Source organism: Macaca thibetana, chromosome 7 (assembly GCF_024542745.1).
Source record: "Macaca thibetana thibetana isolate TM-01 chromosome 7, ASM2454274v1, whole genome shotgun sequence".
NCBI classification, from domain to species: domain Eukaryota; kingdom Metazoa; phylum Chordata; class Mammalia; order Primates; family Cercopithecidae; genus Macaca; species Macaca thibetana.
The window spans coordinates 139,825,858-139,846,771 of record NC_065584.1 but is presented as its reverse complement, the minus strand read 5'-3'; the positions used below and the strand labels follow the sequence as shown (position 1 = coordinate 139,846,771).

The 20,914-nt window shown below is 40.8% G+C and overlaps 1 protein-coding gene across 2 annotated transcripts in view; it reads left to right on the top strand.

Moving 5' to 3' along the window:
- Positions 1 to 20,914, top strand: part of DNAAF4 (dynein axonemal assembly factor 4) — a 64,304-nt gene that overhangs the window by 14,548 nt on the left and 28,842 nt on the right. For both annotated transcript variants that reach the window (XM_050799795.1, XM_050799794.1), the window contains exon 4: positions 13,404 to 13,635. In XM_050799795.1, coding sequence (XP_050655752.1) covers positions 13,404 to 13,635 — 232 coding nt within the window. The remainder of the gene's footprint in view (positions 1 to 13,403; positions 13,636 to 20,914) is intronic.

The following is a 20,914-nucleotide window of genomic DNA, read 5'->3' as shown; positions in this document are numbered from 1 at the left end:
GGAACTACAGAAGCCCGCCACCTCGCCCGGCTAGTTTTTTGTATTTTTTGGTAGAGACGGGGTTTCACCGTGTTAGCCAGGATGGTCTCGATCTCCTGACCTCGTGATCCACCCGTCTCGGCCTCCCAAAGTGCTGGGATTACAGGCTTGAGCCACCGCGCCCTGCCCACATTTCTTAATCCAATCTATCATTGATGGGCATTTGGGTTGGTTCCAAGTCTTTGCTATTGTGTATAGTACTGCAATAAACATATGTGTGCATGTAAAGATAGCAGCATGATTTATAATCTTTTGGGTATACACCCAGTAATGGGATGGCTGGGTCAAATGGTGTTTCTGGTTCTAGAGCCTTGAGGAATCACCATACTGTCTTCTACAATGGTTGAACTAGTTTACAGTCCCACCAACAGTGTAAAAGCGTTCCTATTTCTCCACATCCTCTCCAGCACCTGTTGTTTCCTGACTTTTTAATGATCGCTATTCTAACTGGTGTGAGATGGTGTCTCATTGTGGTTTTGACTTGCATTTCTCTGATGGCCAGTGATGATGAGCATTTTTTCATGTGTCTGTTGGCTGCATAAATGTCTTCTTTTGAGAAATGTCTGTTCATATCCTTTGCCCACTTTTTGATGGGGTTGTTTGATTTTTTCTTGTAAATTTGTTTAAGTTCTTTGTAGATTTGTAGATTCTGGATATTAGCCCTTTGTCAGATGGGTAGATTGTAAAAATTTTCTCCCATTCTGTAGGTTGCCTGTTCACTCTGATGGTAGTTTCTTTTGCTGTGCAGAAGCTCTTTAGTTTAATTAGATCCCGTTTTTCTATTTTGACTTTTGTTGCTTTTAGTGTTTTAGTCATAAAGTCCTAGCCCATTCCTATGTCATGAATGGTATTGCCTAGGTTTTCTTCTAGGGTTTTTATGGTTTTAGGTCTAACATTTAAGTCTTTAATCCATCTCGAATTAATTTTTGTATAAGGTGTAAGGAAGGGATCCAGTTTCAGCTTTCTACATATGGTTAGCCAGTTTTCCCAGCACCATTTATTAAATAGGGAATCCTTTCCCCTTTTCTTGTTTTTCTCAGGTTTGTCAAAGATCAGATGGCTGTAGATGTGTGGTATTAGTTCTGAGGCCTCTGTTCTGTTCCATTGGTCTATATCTCTGTTTTGGTACCAGTAACATGCTGTTTTGGTTGCTGAAGCCTTGTAGTATAGTTTGAAGTCAGGTAGCGTGATGCCTCCAGCTTTGTTCTTTTTGTTTAGGATTGTCTTGCAATGTGGGCTCCTTTTTGGTTCCATATGAGCTTTAAAGTAGTTTTTTCCAATTCTGTGGAGAAAGTCATTGGCAGCTTGATGGGGATGGCATTGAATCTGTAAATTACCTTGGGCAATATGGCCATTTTCACGATATTGATTCTTCCTATCCATGAGCATGGAATGTTTTTCCATTTGTTTGTGTCCTCTTTTATTTCATTGAGCAGTGGTTTGTAGTTCTCCTTGAAGAGGTCCTTCACATCCCTTGTAAGTTAGATTCCTAGGTATTTTACTCTCTTTGAAGCAATTGTGAATGGGAGTTCACTCATGATTTGGCTTTCTGTCTGTTCTTAGTGTATAGAAATGCTTGTGATTTTTGCACATTGATTTTGTATCCTGAGACTTCGCTGAAGTTGCTTATCAACTTAAGGAGATTTTGGGCTGAGACGATGGGGTTTTCTAAATATACAATCATCTCATCTGCAAACAGGGACAATTTGACTTCCTCTTTTCCTAATTGAATACCCTTTATTTCTTTCTCCTGCCTGATTGCCCTAGCCAGAACTTCCAACACTATGTTGAGTAGGAGTGGTGAGAGAGGGCATCCCTGTGTTGTGCCCGTTTTCAAAGGGAATGCTTCTAGTTTTTGCCAATTCAGTATGATATCGTCTGTGGATTTGTCATAAATAGCTCTTAGTATTTTGAGATATGTCCCATGAATACCTAGTTTATTGAGAGTTTTTAGCATGAAGGGCTGTTGAATTTTGTTGAAGACCTTTTCTGCATCTATTGAGATAATCATGTGGTTTTTGTCTTTGGTTCTGTTTATGTGATGGATTACGTTTTTTGATTTGCGTATGTTGAATCAGCCTTGCATCCCAGGGATGAAGCCAACTTGATTGTGGTGGATAGGCTTTTTGATGTGCTGCTGGATTCAGTTTGCCAGTATTTTATTGAGGATTTTTGCATCGATGTTCATCAGGGATATTGGTCTAAAATTCTCTTTTTTTGTTGTGTCTCTGCCAGGCTTTGGTATCAGGGTGATGCTGACCTCATAAAATGAGTTAGGGAGGATTCCCTCTTTTTCTGTTGATTGGAGTAGTCTCAGAAGGAATGATACCAGCTCTTCTTTGTACCTCTGGCAGAATTTGACTGTGAATCCGTCTGGTCCTGGACTTTTTTTGGTTGGTAGGCTTTTAATTATTGCCTCAATTTCAGAGCCTGCCATTGGTCTATTCAGGGATTCAACTTCTTCCTGGTTTAGTTTTGGCAGGGTGTATTTGTCCAGAAATTTATCCATTTCTTCTAGATTTTCTAGTTTATTTGCATAGAGGTGTTTATAGTATTCTCTGATGGTAGTTTGTATTTCTGTGGGATCAGTGGTGATATCGCCTTTATCATTTTTTGTTGCATCTATTTGATTGTTCTCTCTTTTCTTCTTTATTAGTCTTGCTAGTGGTCTATCAATTTTGTTGATCTTTTCAAAACACCAGCTCCTGGATTCATTGATTTTTTTTGAAGAGTTTTTTGTGTCTCTATCTCCTTCAGTTCTGCTCTGATCTTAGTTATCTCTTGCCTTCTGCTAGCTTTTGAATGTGTTTGCTCTTGCTTCTCTAGTTCTTTTAATTGTGATCTTAGGGTGTCGATTTTAGATCTTTCCTGCTTTCTCTTGTGGGCATTTAGTGCTATAAATTTCCCTCTACACATTGCTTTAAATGTGTCCCAGAGATTCTAATATGTTGTGTCTTTGTTCTCATTGGTTACAAAGTACATCTTTATTTCTGCGTTCATTTGGTTATGTGCACAGTAGTCATTCAGGAGCAGGTTGTTCAGTTTCCCTGTAATTGAGCAGTTTTGAGTGAGTTTCTTAATGCTGAGTTCTAGTTTGATTGCACTGTGGTCTCAGAGACAGTTTGTGATAATTTCTGTTGTTTTACATTTGCTGAGGAGTGCTTTACTTCCAACTATGTGGTCAATTTTGGAATAAGTGCAATGTGGTGCTGAAAAGAATGTATTTCTGTTGATTTGTGGTGGAGAGTTCTATAGATGTCTATTAGGTCCTCTTAGTGCAGAGCTGAGTTCAGTTCCTGGATATCCTTTTAACTTTCTGTCTCGTTGATCTGTCTGATGTTGAAGTGGGGTGTTAAAGTCTCCCATTATTATTGTGTAGGAGTCTAAGTCTCTTTGTAGGTCTCTAAGGACTTGCTTTATGAATCTGGGTGCTCCTGTATTGGGTGAATATATATTTAGGATAGTTAGCTCTTCTTGTTGAATTGATCCCTCTACCATTATGTAATGGCCTTCTTTGTCTCTTTTGATCTTTGTTGGTTTAAAGTCTGTTTTATCAGAGACCAGGATTGCAACCCCTGCTTTTTTTTTGTTTTCCATTTGCATGGTAGATCTTCCTCCATCCCTTTATTTGGAGCTTGTATGTGTCTCTGCACGTGAGATAGGTCTCCTAAATACAGCACACTGATGGGTCTTGAGTCTTTATCCAATGCGCCAGTCTGTGTCTTTTAATTGGAGCATTTAGTCCTTTTACATTTAAGGTTAATATTGTTATTTGTGAATTTGATCCTGTCATTATGATGTTAGCTGGTTATTTTGCACGTTAGTTGATGCAGTTTCTTCTTAGCGTCGATGGTCTTTACATTTTGTAATGTTTTTGCAGTGGCTGGTACCGGTTGTTCTTTTCCATGTTTAGTGCTTCCTTCAGGAGCTCTTGTAAGGCAGGCCTGGTGGTGACAGAATCTCTCAGCATTTGCTTGTCTGTAAGGGGTTTTATTTCTCCTTCACTTATGAAGCTTAGTTTGGCTGGATGTGAAATTCTGGGTTGAAAGTTCTTTTCTTTAAGAATGTTGAATATTGGCCCCTACTCTCTTCTGGCTTGTAGAATTTCTGCCAAGAGATCTGCTGTTAGTCTGATGGGCTTCCCTTTGTGGGTAACCTGACCTTTCTCTCTGAATGCCCTTAATATTTTTCCTTCATTTCAACTTTGGTGAATCTGGCAATTATGTGTCTTGGAGTTGCTCTTCTCAAGGAGTATCTTTGTGGCGTTCTCTGTATTTCCTGAATTTGAATGTTGACCTGCCTTACTAGGTTGGGGAAGTTCTCCTGGATAATATCCTGAAGAGTGTTTTCCACCTTGGTTCCATTCTCCCCGTCACTTTCAGGTACACCAATCAGACGTAGATTTGGTCTTTTCACATAGTCCCATATTTCTTGGAGGCTTTGTTTCTTTTTACTCTTTTCTCTCTAAACTTCTCTTTTCGCTTCATTTCATTAATTTGATCTTCAGTCACTGATACCCTTTCTTCCACTTGATCGAATCGGCTACTGAAGCTTGTGCATGCATCATGTAGTTCTCATGTGGTGGTTTTCAGGTCCATCAGGTTATTTAAGGTCTTCTCTACCCCTTGCTGCCGCCCTGAAGTTCGATCTCAGACTGCTGTGCTAGCAGTGAGCGAGGCTTCATGGGCATGGGACCCTCCGGGCCAGACACGAGATATAATCTCCTGGTGTGCCACTTGTTAAGACCGTTGGAAAAGTGCAATATTAGAGTGGGAGTGTCTCGATTTTCCAGGTACTGTCTGTCACAGCTTCCCTTGGCTAGGAAAGGGAATTTCCCTGACTCCTTGTGCTTCCCGGGTGAGGTGATGCCCCGCCGTGCTTTGGTGCACACTCTGTGGGCTGCACCCACTGTCTGACAAGCCCCAGTGAGATGAGCCTGGTACCTCAGTTGGAAATGCAGAAATCACCCGTCTTCTGCGTTGCTCACGCTGGGAGCTGGAGACTAGAGTTTTTCCTATTCGGCCATCTTGGAACCTCCGAAAATTTATTTTTCAGTTGTCGTTCTATGTTCCTTTAACTGATCACAATCTACTTCAGGTTAATACTGACTCAGTTCCAGTAAAATATAGCAACTTGCTCTAATATAACTCCATTTTCTACTCCTACCTTTGTGCTATTAGTGCCATTCAGGTATATGTATATGCATATATACTTGTAATCCCAACAATATGTGTTATGATTTTACATTAAAAATCATTGTTTCTCAAAAAATCTTAGGTTTTTAAATAAATGAAGAGCAGAAAGCAAAAATATATATATATTGTATTTTTAAAAAGTTTATTTTCTAATTGTGGTAAAATATACCTAACATAAAATTTACCATCTTTAAGTATATAGTTCAGTGGCATTAAGTATGTTGGCAACCATCACTACTGCCATCTCCAGAACTCTTTTCTTTTCTTTTCTTTTGAGTTGGAGTCTCACTGTGTCGCCCAGGCTGGAGTGCAGTGGCACGATCTCAGCTCACTGTAACCTCCGCCTCCCAGGTTCAAGTAATTCTCCTGCCTCAGCCTCCCGAGTAGCTGGGATTACAGGCATGTGCCACTATGCACGGCTAATTTTTTGTATTTTTAGTAGAGAAGGGGTTTCACCAAGTTGGCCAGGTTGGTCTGTTAACTCCTGATCTCAGGTGATCCACCCCCCTCAGCCTCCCAAAGTGCTGGGATTACAGGCGTGAGCCACTGTGCCCAGCCCTCCAGAACTCTTTTCATCTTGCACAATTAAAACTCTGTACCCGTTAAACAATAATTCTCTATTCCCCATCCTCCCAGCCCTTGACAGCCACCATTCTACTTTTTGTTTCTATGAATTTGACTATTTTAGGTACTTCATGTAAGTGGAATTACACAGTGTTTGTCCTTTTGTGACCGTTTTATATTTTTTAGCATACTTTGTCTTCAAGGTTCATCCTTATTTTAGCTTGTGTCAAAATTTCCTTCCTTTTTAAGGCTGAATCATGTTCTATTAATATGTATAGACCACATTAAAAAAATCTGTTTGTATTGTCTTTTATGCTTACCCACATATTTACCATTTCCCATACTCTTCATTCTTTGTTGTAGATATGAATTAGTTAATATCTGGTATCATTTTCCTTTTAGCCTGAAGATCTCTTTTTAGTGTACCTTTGTTTTCTTTTCTCTTTTAAGAGATAAGGTCTCACTCTGCTGTCCAGGTTAGAGTGCAGTGGTACAGTCATAGCTCACTGTAGCTTCAAACTTCTGGTCTCAAGCAGTTTTCCTGCCTCAGTCTCCTGAGTAGCTGAGACTACATGCACATGTCACCATGCCTGTGTAGTAAAGATGGAGATCCTCGGCTGGGCGCGGTGGCTCAAGCCTGTAATCCCAGCACTTTGGGAGGCCCAGACGGGCGGATCACGAGGTCAGGAGATCGAGACCATCCTGGCCAACTTGGTGAAACCCTGTCTCTACTAAAAAATACAAAAAAAAAAAAAAAAAAAAAAAAAACTAGCTGGGCGAGGTGGCAGGCGCCTGTAGTCCCAGCTACTAGGGAGGCTGAGGAAGGAGAATGGCGTAAACCCGGGAGGCGGAGCTTGCAGTGAGCTGAGATCCGGCCACTGCACCCCAGCCTGGGCTACAGAGCAAGACTCTGTCTCGAAAAAAAAAAAGATGGGGATACTCTGTGTTACCCAGGCGGGTCTTGAACTCCTGGCCTCAAGAGATCCTCCTGCCTTGGCATCCCAAATCACACCTGGGATTGCAGGTGTGAGCCACCTCCCCATGCCTGGCCCTTTTTTAAAAAAGTGTATCTTACAGAGCAGGTCTATTAGCAACATATTCCCTCAGTTTTCATTTGTCTTGGCATGTATTTTGCTTTCACTTGTGAATAATAGTTTTGGTAAATATAAATTTTGTGGTTTATAGTTTTGTTTTTTTCTGTCAGTACTTTGAACATGTCATCTCACTGTCTTCTATCCACTGTTTCATAAGAGAGCCTTAAAAGGTTGTGATAAACTCACCATGCATCCGTAGCTGTCTCATTTACATGATCTTTCCACTAAATTTCTGACTACCTAGGCATTTATCCTAACCAGGACCTCAACCTCAGATCAACTGCACATTTTTCCTCTTTATTCCCAACCAAGCCCACCACTTTTATCCACCAACACTACAGGTTTTCACTGCCCTACCCAGAAATGAGCCCACCCTTTGTAGCAAGAAGCTGCTAGGTTCTTTTTGGTAGTTTCATGTTGGTATGGGTTGAGCATTTATAATAAAAAAATACAGAATCTGAAATGCCCCAAAATCTGTAACTTCTGAGCACCAACACAATGCTCAAAGGAAGCGCTCACTGGAGCATTTTGGGTTTCAGATTTTCGGAGTAAGGATGCTCAACCAGTATGTATTCTGCAATATTCCAAAATCTGAAAAAAATCCAAAATCTGAAACACTTCTAGTTCCAAGCATTTTGGACGAGGGATACTCAGTCTGTAAAATTGCCAGGCTCATCATCCTAGCTGGGAGCGGGTGTTAGGAGCAACCTCAGGCCGAAGGGCACAGCTTCTTACGGTTCATACTTAGAACTTTAGCAGTTTTCTAGACTAAAGACTTCTTTGGAGTCTTCTTTTGGTTAATTTCCAGTCCCCCGAAATGGTTGTTTTTGATCATTTTATCCAGTTTTATCCTTAATATTTGTGGAGGGGAATTGCCAGCTTTCATGTTCATGTTGCCACAAAATCTGCACCTTGTCTTTGCAGATGAATTTTATATCTACTTATCCAGTTTCCTAAGAAGTCCTCTTGGTATGTTGATTGAATTTACATTGACTTTGTAAATTTGCAGAGCATCAACATATTTATAATATTGAGATTTCCCTCCAGGAACATGGCATTTATCTCCATTTATTTGGATTTACTTTACATCTCTCAGCAAAATTATTTAATACCCATATGTGACTTGCTTTTATATTTTTTGTTTGTTTATTTTGTGTTTAAGACAGAGTTTCTCTCTGTAGCCCAGGCTGGAGTGCAGTGGCGCGATCTTGGCCCACTCACTGCAACGTCCACCTCCTGGGTTCAAGCAATTCTCCTTCCTCAGCCTCCAGAGTAGCTGGGATTACAGGCGCGTGCCACTGCACCTGGCTAATTTTTTGTACTTTTGATAGAGACGGGGTTTCACCATGTTGGCCAGGCTGGTAATCCACCCACCTCAGCCTCCCAAAATGCTAGGATTACAGACGTGAACCATCACGCCTGGCCTTATGACTTGCTTATATTTTGCTAAACTTATTCATTTATGTTTTTCTGGTAATTGCTGATGAAATTAATGTTTCCATTGTAGTTTCTAATTATTTATTGCCAGTTTGTAGGAAAGTAAGTTTGTTTTTATAAGTTTGTATAAGTTGATCTTTTTTTTTCTTTTGAGATGGAGCCTCATGCTGTCCCCCAGGCTGGAGTGCAGTGGCGTAATCTTGGCTCACTGCAACCTCCACCTCCTGGGTTCAAGCGATTCTTCTGCCTCAGCCTCCTGAGTTGCTGGGACTACAGGCATGCCCCACCATGGCTACCTAATTTTTATATTTTTAGTAGAGACAGGGTTTCACCATGTTGGCCAGGCCGGTTTCGAACTCCTGACCTTGTGATCCGCCCACCTCGGCCTCCCAAAGCATTGAGATTACAGGCATGAGCCACTGCGCCCGGCTAGTTGATCTTATATGTGACTGCTGTGCTGAATTTTCTTTGGTTTGTCACTTTATTATTTTGGTTATTTTAAGTAGTGTACTATTTGCAAATGGTGGCAATTCTATCTCCTTGTAATCTATATTTGTATTTCTTATTTTTAAAATTTTATCATTTAGGTTCTGACCTCTAGGAAAATAGTAAAACATTAGGTATACTTGCCTTAGTAATTTTGCTGGAAATATTTCTAATATTTCTTTTATTTTTTTTTTATTTTTTTTTTTTGAGACAGAGTCTTGCCCTGTCACCCAGGCTGGAGTGCAGTGGCATGATCTCAGCTTACTGCAGCCTCCACCACCCAGGTTCAAGAGATTCTCCTGCCTGAGCTTCCCGAGTAGCTGGGACTACAGTTGTGTGCCACCATGCCCAGCTAATTTTTGTATTTTTAGTAGAGATGGGAGTTTTGCCATTTTGGCCAGGCTGGTCTCGAACTCCTGACCTCAGGTGATTCGCCTAACTCGGCTTCCCAAAGTGTTGGGATTACAGGTGTGAGCCTCTGCACTGGGCTGAGTTTGCTAATATTTTATTTATAATTTTTGCATGTAATTCACAAGTGGGATTGGCTTAAAAAGAACAATGCCTTATTGACCATTCATTCATTCTAGATTAAAAGAATTATACGTTTCCTGTTTTTCAAAAATTTGGTTTAGGAATTATTCATTATTCTCCTATTAGTTGTATTTGCTGTCTGTATTAAACTAATAGCCTGTAGTAAATGGCATCCTTTTTTGAACAGTACAAACACCTAAAACCCAATTTCTTTATTTTATTTTATTATTATTATTTTTTTTCTTTTTGAGAAAGAGTCTCACTGTGTCGCCCAGGCTAGAGTGCAGGGGGCGATCGTGGCTCACTGCAACCTCTGCCTCCGAGGTTCATGTGATTCTCCTGCCTCAGCCTCCCAAGTAGCTGGGATTACAGGTGTGTGCTATCATGCCCGCCTAATTTTTGTATTATTAGTATAGATGGGGTTTCACCATGTTGGCTAGGCTGTTCTTGAACTCCTGACCTCAAGTGATCAACCTGCCTGGGCCTCCCAAAGTGCTGGGATTTCATGCGTGAGCCACTGCCCCCCACCATCCAGTTCCTTTATGTACAATGATTATTATTTTAGCCTTCTGAATTTTTCTGTTACTGCAGATTCCTCCTTTGTATCTTCCCTGTATTAGATGATTTTTCTTTTTTTTTTGAGACGGAGTCTTGCTCTGTCGCCCAGGCTGGAGTGCAGTGGCGCTATCTCGGCTCACTGCAAGCTCCGCCTCCCAGGTTCACGCCATTCTCCTGCCCCAGCCTCCTTAGTAGCTGGGACTATAGGTGCCCACCACCTCCCCGGCTAATTTTTTGTATTTTTAGTAGAGATGGGGTTTCACCGTGTTAGCCAGGATGGTCTCGATCTCCTGACCTCGTGATCTGCCCATCTCGGCCTCCCAAAGTGCTGGGATTACAGGCTTGAGCCACTGCGCCGGCCTGTTTTTCTTTAAAAGACCTTCAAGGATTGTTTAATATTTGTCAGTGTCTATGTTAAATTGTGTCTTTCCTATATTAGATGATTTTTATTTTAAATATCTTTAAGGGCTGGGTGCGGTGGCTCACACCTGTAATCCTAGCACTTTGGGAGGTTGAGGCGGGTGGATCATTTGAAGTCAGGAGTTCGACACCAGCCTGGCCAACATGGTGAAACCCCATCTCTACTAAAAATATAAAAATTAGACGGGTGTGGTGGTACATGCCTGTAATCTCAGCTACTCAGGAGGCTGAGGCAGGAGAATTGTTTGAACCCGAGAGGCAGAGGTTGCAGTGAGTGAAGATTGTGCTACTGCACTCCAACCTGGGTGACAGAGCCAGACTCCATCTCAAAATAAATAAGTAAATAAATAAATAATAAAATATCTTTAAGAATTGTTTGGGCCGGGTGCCGTGGCTCAGACTTGTAATCCCAGCACTTTGGGAGGCCAAGGTGGGCGGATCACGAGGTCAGGAGATTGAGACCATCCTGGCTAACACAGTGAAACCCTAGCTGTACTAAAAATACAAAAATTAGCCAGGCGTGGTGGTGGGCACCTGTAGTCCCAACTGCTCAGGAGGCTGAGGCAGGAGAATGATGTGAACCTGGAAGGCGGAGCGTGCACTGAGCAGAGATCACGCCATTGCACTCCACTCTGGGCGACAGAGTGAGACTCCGTCTCAAAAAAAAAAAAGAAACATGGGAGACCTGGAATTATGATTGGCACCTATATGGGGACTGTCTTGTGGAATTGAGCCTGTAACCTGTGGGATCTAATGCTAACTCCAGGTAGATAATGTCAGAACTGAATTAGCTGGTGTTAGAGAATTGGTAAGCATAGGAAAAACCCACAAATTTGGTGACTGCAAGTGAACTATGGAGTGTTGTGAGGGTATATAAGAGGCGTAAACAGTTTTTCTCTGTACACTCTTGTTTTTCTTTTTCTTTCTTTCTTTTTTTTTTTTTTTTTTTGAGAGAAGTCTCGCTCTTTTCTCCCCAGGTTTGAGTGCAGTGACTTTATCTCGGCTCACTGCAACCTCCACCTCCCGGGTTCAAACGATTCTTCTGCCTCTGCCCCCCAAGTAGCTGGGATTAAGGCACCTGCCACCATGCCTGGCTAATTTCTGTATTTTTTAGTAGAGCAGGGTTTCACAGTGTTGGCCAGGCTGGTCTCGAACTCCTGACCTCAGATGATCTGCCTGCTTCGGCCTCCCAAAGTGCTGGGATTACAGGCATGAGCCACCGTGCCTGGTCATTGTACTCTCTGTTTTTCTTTGGTGCATGTAGTCTCTCTTTTCTGTTTTTCATAAGCTTTGTGTTACTTTCTTCTTCGTGTTTTTCTCTTCATTGTAGTTCCTTTACTTACTCTGTGAAGCCTTTCTTGGTTTCTCCTCTTCATCACTTCTTTCTGAAGAGCTGGACTATTTCTGTCTCTAATATAGCTTATTATAAATTAACATTATGCATATAGTTCCCTTAACTACATCTTGGCTATAATACCAGAACTTTCCTGTTATTTTTCATTGTAAGAACAGTCTCATTTTTGGTAATTAAGACTTAGTCTTATGCATTTTAAAAACTTCATGTAAAATTCATTCTTCTTGCAGGGATTATGATGGGTGAGGGTGTCTGACTCTTCACATATTCTTTCTTTTTCATGTCTTGGGGCAGAGAGTGAAAAAAGGCAGACATATAATTAGGCTGGGTGAAGTCGTCTTCTTTTAGGTTGTGGCTTCCTCTCTAACACGGAGTGTTCATCATGCCTTATTGTGAGTCATTTAAATTTTGTTTCATTGCCATGTGTAGATTCTTCCTGGTTCAGTCTGTTGGCAGCTCACTGGCAACTCTCTGAACTTAATATGTAGTAATAATTAGCATATTTTGTGCTTAATTTAAGCCTGAGGTAAAATTGGGACTACAGGAAATTTTCATTCAATGTCCTGTGAAATTTATTTTAAAGTCAGCATCTCACAGGAAAATAATCAGTCTTCTAGAAGAGAGTATTATGTCATGTAGATATTATAGAGCACCTTTGAGTGCACAGGTTTCATACTTGTAATGTTAAATCTCTATTTTAAAGTAATACAACCTTTAGGGACCTTCATCCTAGCATATCCATATTCTAGAACCACTTCAGATGTCCTATTTAAATGTAAATTAATTTAAATGTACATTAATGAAACTTAAATAAAATTTAAAATTCAGTTCCTGAGTCTCAGTAGCCACATTTGAAGTAGTTAATTAACCACCTGTGGCTAGTGGCTACTATATTGGATAGCACAGGCATTTTGATCATTGAAGTAAGTGCTTCTCTCGTGGATAGAGTTAAGAAATCTTTCTTACCATAGGGAAGTGAGATTCATGGAGTCACTCATGTGCACCAACTAGGTACTCTATTTCACAGGGGTTTTTTTTCTTGCCCATATGAGGGAAGTTTGTGAAAGGGAGAAAAGTTGCTACACACCTGTACAAGATACTGCTTTCAAATTCACCTGGTATTTAGCTCTTCGAAAGTGTCAGACAACTGTGCAAACATAGGTTTTGCAGCAGGATTAAGACTTCAAATATTTCCACCCACCAGAGACAGACCATCTTGTTCATCCTTCCTATTTCCTTTTCTACTATTCCCTCTTCAGTTGACACAACTTCAGTTGACAGGGTAAGACTTGGGATAAGTTGAAAAGCAAATGTTTGAGTATATGTGTTGGTGTGTGTGTATAGATTTTGAGAGAAGTGGCTTAACTCCTAGAATAATAAATTTATATTATTTTTTCCACCAAGCCCTTAGATACCATCTAATTGAATGCCTGCCCACATTTTACATATAAGTAAACTGAGGTTGGAAAAAGTGATTGCCTAAGATCATATAGCTAATGGTAGATCTGGGACTAAAACCTTTGTTCCATGATGCCAACACCAATGGTTTCTCTCCTGAATCATTTACCTTTCCCATTTTAATTCAAAATTCACTACTATCTGTTGTTACACATACAATGGCAAGAGTTTAGAGGTATGAATAATTAATTATTGTAATGAATTTCTCATTTAAAGAAATGTTGCTTTTATGTATTTTAAAGAATTTGGTAATTGGAATTTTTATAGATTGAAGAAGAAGAGAGGAAAAAAATAGAAGATATGAAAGAAAATGAACGGATAAAAGCCACTAAAGAATTGGAAGCCTGGAAAGAATGTCAAAGAAAAGCTGAAGAGCAAAAAAAAATTCAGAAAGAAGAGAAATTATGTCAAAAAGAAAAGCAAATTAAAGAAGAAAGAAAAAAATTAAAATATAAGACTAGTACTAGAAATTTGGCATCAAGAAATCTTGCTCCAAAAGGTAAAATGATTAAGACTTTCTTGAGTAGTGAGTCCTGTTGGTGACATATATATGACACTTTTCTTTTTCTGTAAATATATTCACAGCATTAGGTTACTATTTTGGCATATTGAGAATAAGCAATTCAGTACAAAGACTAAAGTAAAAGACATTTCTTCTTTCGGGGGTAATGAAGTTTTCTTTCTGTTTTGTTTTGTTTTGTTTTGTTTTTTGAGATGGAGTCTTGCTCTGCTGCCCAGGCTGGAGTGCAGTGGCACGATCTCGGCTCACTGCAAGCTCCATCTCCCGGGTTCACGCCATTCTCCTGCCTCAGCCTCCTGAGTAGCTGGGACTACAGGCGCCCGCCAACACACTCAGCTAATTTTTTGTATTTTTAGTAGAGACAGGGTTTCACTGTGTTCGCCAGGATGGTCTCGATCTCCTGACCTCGTGATCTGCCCACCTCGGCCTCCCAAAGTGCTGGGATTACAGGCGTGAGCCACCACGCCCGGCTGGTAATGAAGTTTTCTAATAAAATGAACAAGGAGGCACCTGTAGTCCCAGCTACTCGGGAGGCTGAGGCAGGAGAATGGCGTGAATCTGGGAGGCGGAGGTTGCAGTGAGATCGTGCCACTGCACTCCAGCCTGGGCAACAGAGTGAGACTCCTCCGTTTAAAAAAAAAAAAAAATGAGCAAGGATTCATTCAAGGATTCAAAAAGAAGAGTGTCTTCTTTGCTTGTGTGCTTTCTTTTGAAATTTACAGAGGTGTTGTTAAATAAGTGCTTAACTCAGGCTCAGGCCCAAAAAGACTTGGAGTGGACTAGCAGTGTCAGAAGCATTCATTTATTCCATTAGAGATAAGAAACTAGGAATTTCATTAAAAGACCTTTTCCTCACATCACTTAGGAAAATGAGTACTATAAGAAAACTTACTCTACAGCAAATAAAGGTTGCTTCTAGCTTTTAATCTTGATGTGTTCAAAAATAGATAAATTAATGTAATTTTTTTTTCTTTTTTCTTTTTTTTTTTTGAGAGAAGGTCTGGCTCTGTCGCCCAGGCTGGAGTGCAGTGGTGCGATCTCAGCTCACTGTAACCTCTGCCTCCCCAGCTCAAGCCATCCTGCCTTAGCTGGGACTACAGGCCATGTGCCTCAACGTCCAGCTAATGTATTTTGTACTTTTTGTAGAGACGAGGTTTTGCCATGTTGCCCAGGCTGGTCTTGAACTTGTGAGCTCAAGCAATCTGCCTGCCTTGGCCTCCCAAAGTGCTGGGATTGTAGGCATGAGCCACCATGTATGGCTGATACAAATATATTTCTGTTGTTGTGTGTGTGTATGTGTGTGTGTTTTTAAAATTATTATTTCAGTAGTTTTGGGGGAACAGGTGGTGTTTGGTTACATATGTGGTGATTTCTGAGATTTTGGTAGACCCATCAACCAAGCAGTGTACACTGCACTCAATGTGTAGTCTTTTATCCCTCACCCCCGCATCCTTCACCCCAAGTCCCCAGGCCCATATCATTCTTATGCCTTGGCATCCTCATAGCTTAGCTCCCATTTATGAGTGAGAACATGGGCCGGGAGCAGTGGCTCACACCTATAATTCCAGCACTTTGGGAGGCCAAGGCGGGCAGATCACCTGAGGTTGGAAGTTTGAGACCAGTCTGACTAATATGGAGAAACCCCATCTTTACTAAAATTACAAAATTAACTGGGTGTAGTGGCACATACCTGTAATCCCAGCTACTCAAGAGGCTGAGGCAGGAGAATTGCTTGAACCTGGAAGGCGGAGGTTGTGGTGAGCTGAGATTGTGCCATTGCACTCCAGCCTGGGCAACAAAAGCAAAACAACGTCTCAAAAAAAAAAAAAAAAAGCGAGAACATATGGTATTTGCGTTTCCATTCCTGAGTTACTTCATATAAAATAATCGTCTCCAACTCCATCCAGGTTGCCAAGAATGCCATTATTTTATTTTATTCCTTTTTATGGCTGAGTAGTATTCCATGATTTTATATATATATACACACACCATATTTTCTTTACTCATTAGTTGATGGGCATTTAGGCTAGTTACATATTTTTGCAATTGCAATTGTGCTGCTATAAACATGAGTGTGCAAGTGTCTAATGAATTCTTTTTCTTTAGGTAGATACCCAGTAGGGGGATTGCTGGATCAAACGGCAGTTTTACTTTTAGTTCTTTAAGGAATCTCCACACTGTCTTTAATAGTAGTTGTGCTAGTTTACATTCCTACCAGCAGTGTAAAAGTGTCCCTTTTCACCATATCTACACCAACCTCTGTTATTTTTTCATTTTTAAATTATGGTCATTCTTAACAGTATCGCATTGTGGTTTTGATTTGCATTTCCCTAATAATTAGCGATGTTGAGCATTTTTTCTTATGTTTGTTGGACATTTGTTTCTTTGTTTATTTATTTATTTTGAGACAGAATTTCGCTCTTGTTGCCCAGGCTGGAGTGCAATGGCACGATCTTGGCTCACCGCAATCTCTGCCTCCCAGATTCAAGCAATTCTCCTGCTTCAACCTCCCGAGTAGCTAGGATTACAGGCACGTACCACCATGCCTGGCTAATTTAGACATGGGGTTTCTCCATGTTGGTCAGGCTGGTCTCGAACTCCCGACCTCAGGTGATCTGCCTGCTTCAGCCTCCCAAAGTGATGGGATTACAGGCGTGAGCCACTGCACCTGGCTGGACATTTGTATATCTTCTTTTGAGAATTGTCTATTCATGTCCTTAGCCCACTTTTTGATGGGATTGTTTGTTGTGTTCTTACTGATTTGTTTGAGTTCCCTGTAGACTGTGGATATTAGTCCTTTGTCAGATGCATAGTTTGCGAAGATTTTCTTCCACGCTGTGGGTTGTCTATTTACTGTGCTGATTATTTCTTTTGCTGTGCAGAAGCTTTTTAGTTTAATTAAGTCCCATCTATTTATCTTTGTTTTTGTTGCATTTGCTTTTGGATTTTTGGCCATCAAATCTTTGCCTAAGCCAGTGTTAGAAGGGTTTTTCCAGTGTTATCTTCTAGAATTTTTATTGTTTCAGGTCTTAGGCTTAAGTCTTTGATCCATCTTGAGTTAATTTTTGTGTTAGGGGAGAGATGAGGATTCCGTTTCATACCCCTACATGTGGTTTGCCAATTATCCCAGCACTATTTGTTGAATAGGTTGTCCTTTCCCCACTTTATTGTTTGCTTTGTCAAAGATTGGCTGGCTGTATTTGGCTTTACATCTGGGTTCTCTATTCTGTTCCACTGGCCTATGTGCCTGTTTTTATACCAGTACTATACTGTTTTGGTAATTATGGCCTTGTAGTATAGTTTGGAGTCAGGTAATGTGATCCCTTCAGATTTGTTATTTTTGCTTAGTCTTGCTTTGGCTATGTGGGCTCTTTTTTTGTTCTACGTGAATTTTAGGATTGTTTTTTCTAGTTCTGTGAAGAATGATCATGATATTTTGATGGGAATTGCGTTGAATTTGTAGATTGCTTTTGGCAGTATGGTCATTTTCACAATATTGATTCTACCCATCTATGAGCATGGGATGTGCTTCCATTTGTTTGTGTCATCCACGATTTCTTTCAGCAGCGTTTTGTAGTTTTCCTTGTGAGATCTTTCACCTCTTTAGTTAGGTATATTCCTAAGTTTTTTGTTTTTTTGTTTTGTTTTGTTTTTGGGTTTTTCTTGCAGCTACTGTAAAAGGGGTCAAGTTCTTGATGTGATTCTCAGCCTGGCCCTTGTTGGTGTTGTAGTGCTACTGATTTGTTTACATTGATTTTGTATCCTGAAACTTTGCTTGAATTCATATATCAGATCTAGGAGCTTTTTGGATGAGTCTTTAGGGTTTTCTAGGTATGCGATCATATCATTGGCGAACAGTGACAACTTGACTTCCTCCTTACTGATTTAGATTCTCTTGATTTCTTTCTCTTGTCTGATCGCTCTGGCTAGGGCTTCCAGTAATATGTTAAATAGAGTTGGTGAAAGTGGACATCCTTGTCTTGTTTCAGTTCTCAGGGGAAACGCTTTCAACTTTTCACTGTTCATTATAATATTGGCTGTGGGTTTGTCAAAGATGGCTTTTATTACCTTAAGGTATATCCCTTCTATGCCCATTTTGCTGAGGGTTTTAGTCATAAAGGGATGCTGGATTTTGTCAAATGCTTTTTGTGTGTGTGAGACACAGTCTCACTCTGTTCCTTAGGCTGGAGTGCAGTGGTATGATCTCGGCTCACTGCAACCTCTGCCTCCCAAATTCAAATGATTCTCCTGCCTCAACCTCCCCGATATCTGGGATTACCGGTGTGCACCACCACACCTAGCTAATTTTTTGTATTTTTTAGTAGAGACAGGGTTTTGCCATGTTGGCCAAGCTGGCCTCAAACTCCTGACCTCAAATGATTTGCCTGCCTCGGCTTCCCAAAATGCTGGGATTACAGGTGTGAGCCACCACGCCCAGCCTCAAATGCTTTTTCTGCATTTATTGAGATTATCATAAGATTTTTGTTTTGACTTCTGCTTATGTGGTGTATTATATTTATTGATTTGTGTATGTTAAACCAGCTCTGCATCCCTGGTATGAAACCCACTTAACCATGGTGTGTTACCTTTTTGATATGCTTTTGCATTTGGTTAGCTAGTATTTGGTTGAGTAGTGTTACATCTGTGTTCATCAGGGATATTTGGTCTGTAGTTTTCTTTTTTTGTTATGTCCTTTCCTGGTTTTGGTATTAGGGTAGTACGGGTTTTATGGAATGATTTAGGGAGGATTTCCTCCTTATCTTTTGGAATAGTTTTAGTAGGATTGGTACCAGTTCTCTTTGAATGTCTGTTAGAATTCAGCTGTTGGGCCGGGAGCGTGGCTCATACCTGTAATTCCAGCACTTTGGGAGGCCAAGGCAGGCGATCACCTGAGGTCAGGAGTTCGAGACCAGCCTGCCCAACATGGTGAAGCCTCATCTAACTAAAAATACAAAAATTAGCAGTGTATGGTGGCGCATGCCTATGACCCCATCTACGTGGGAAGCTGAGGCAGGAGAATCGCTTGAACCTGGAGGTGGAGGTTGCAGTGAGCTGAGATCTCACAACTGCATTCCAGCCTGGGGGCAACAGAGCAAGACCCTGTTTTTTAAAAAAAAAAAAAATTTCAGCTATGAATCCATCTGGTCCTGGACTTTTTTTAGTTGGCAATTTTAAAATTACTGTTTCAATCTCCCTACTTGTTATTGGTCTATTCAGAATTTCTATTTCTTCCTGGCTTAATCTGGGAGGATTAATTCCTTTTAGGTTTAGGAATTTATCCATCTCCTCTAGGTTTTCTAGTTTGTGCGCATAAAGGTATTCATAATAGCTTTGAATTATTTTTTGTATCTCTGTGGTATTGGTTGTAATTTCTCTCATTTCATTTCTAATCGAGCTTATTTGGATATTCTTCTTTTCTGGGTTAATCTTACTAATGGTCTATCAATTTTGTTTGTCTTTTCAAAGAACCAGCTTTTTGTTTAATTTTTCTTTTGTATTTTTTTTCTTTCAGTTTCATTTAGTTCTGCTCTGATCTTTGTTATTTCTTTTCTTGTGCTGGGTTTGGGTTTGATGTGTTCTTGTTTTTCTAGTTTCTTGAGGTGTGAACCTAGATTGTCTGTTTATGCTCTTTCGGACTTTTTGATGTAGGCATTTAGTGCTATGAACTTTCCTCTTAGCACTGCTTTTGCTGTATCCCAGAGGTTTTGATTGGTTGTATCACTCTTATCATTCAGTTCAAAGAATTTTTAAATTTCCATCTTGATTTCATTGTTGACCCAAAGATCATTCAGAGGAAGGTTATGTAATTTTCATATATTTGTATAGTTTTGAGCGTTCGTTTTGAAGTCAATATCCAGTTTTATTCCACTGTGGTCTTAGAGAATACTTGATGTAATTTTGATTTTCTTAAATTTATTGAGATGGGTCAGGCACGGTGGCTCACGCCTGTAATCCCAGCACTTTGGGAGGCCTAGGCGGGCAGATCACGAGGTCAGGAGATCGAGACCATCCTGGCTAACATGGTGAAACCCCATCTCTACTAAAAATACAAAAAATTAGCCAGGCGTGGTGGCAGGCGCCTGTAGTCCCAGCTACTCGGGAGGCTGAGGCAGGAGAATGGCGTGAACCCGGGAGGCGGAGCTTGCAGTGAGCTGAGATTGTGCCACTGCACTCCAGCCTGGGCAACAGTGCAAGACTCCGTCTCAAAAAAAAAACAACCAAAATTTATTGAGATGGCTGGGCACAGTGGCTCACGCCTGTAATCCCAGCACTTTGGGAGGCCGAGGCGGGTGGTCAGGAGTTTGAGACCAGCCTGGCCAACATGGTGAAACCTCGTCTTTACTAAAAATACAAAATTAGGCTGGTGTGGTGGTGGGGGCCTGTAATCCCAGCTACTTGGGAGGGTGAGGCAGGAGAATCACTTGAACCCAAGAGGTGGAGTTTGCTGTGAGTCGAGATCACGCCACTGCATCCCAGCCTGGGTGACACAGTGAGGCTCTGTATCAAAAACAAAAACAAAAACTTATTGAGACTTGTTTTGTGTTCTATCATTTGGTTGGTCTTGGAGAATGTTCCATGTGCTGATGAAAAGAATGCATATTCTGCAGTTGTTGGGTAGAATGTTCTGTAAATGTCTGTTAAGTCCATTTGTTCTAGGATATAGTTTAAATCCATTATTTCTTCACTGACTTTCTGTCTTGATTACCTGTCTTGTGCTGTCGGTGGAGTACTGAAGTCTCCCACTATTATTGTGGTGCTATCTCATTTCTTAGGTCTAATAGTAATTGTTTTATAAATTTGAGAATTCTGGCCGGGCGCAGTGGCTCACGCATGTAATCCCAGCACTTTGGGAGGCCAAGGCAGGTGGATCACAAGGTGAGGAGTTTGAGACAAGCCTGACCAACATGGTGAAACCCCGTCTATACTAAAAATACAAAAATTAGCCAGGTGTGGTGGCGCACGCCTGTAATCCCAGCTACCCAGGAGGCTGAGGCAGGAGAATTGCTTGAATCTGGAGGTGGAGGTTGCAGTGAGCCAAGATTGTGCCACAGCACTCCAGCCTGGGTGACAGAGCGAGACTCTGTCTCAAAAAAAAAAACAAAAAAGGAAATAAATAAATTTGAGAGTTCCAGTGTTAGGTGCATAAACATTTAGGATTGTGATATTTTCCTGTTGGACTAATCTTTTTATCATTATATAATGTCCTTTTTAATCTTTTTAAACTGTTGTTGCTTTAAAGTCTGCTTTGTTTTGTATA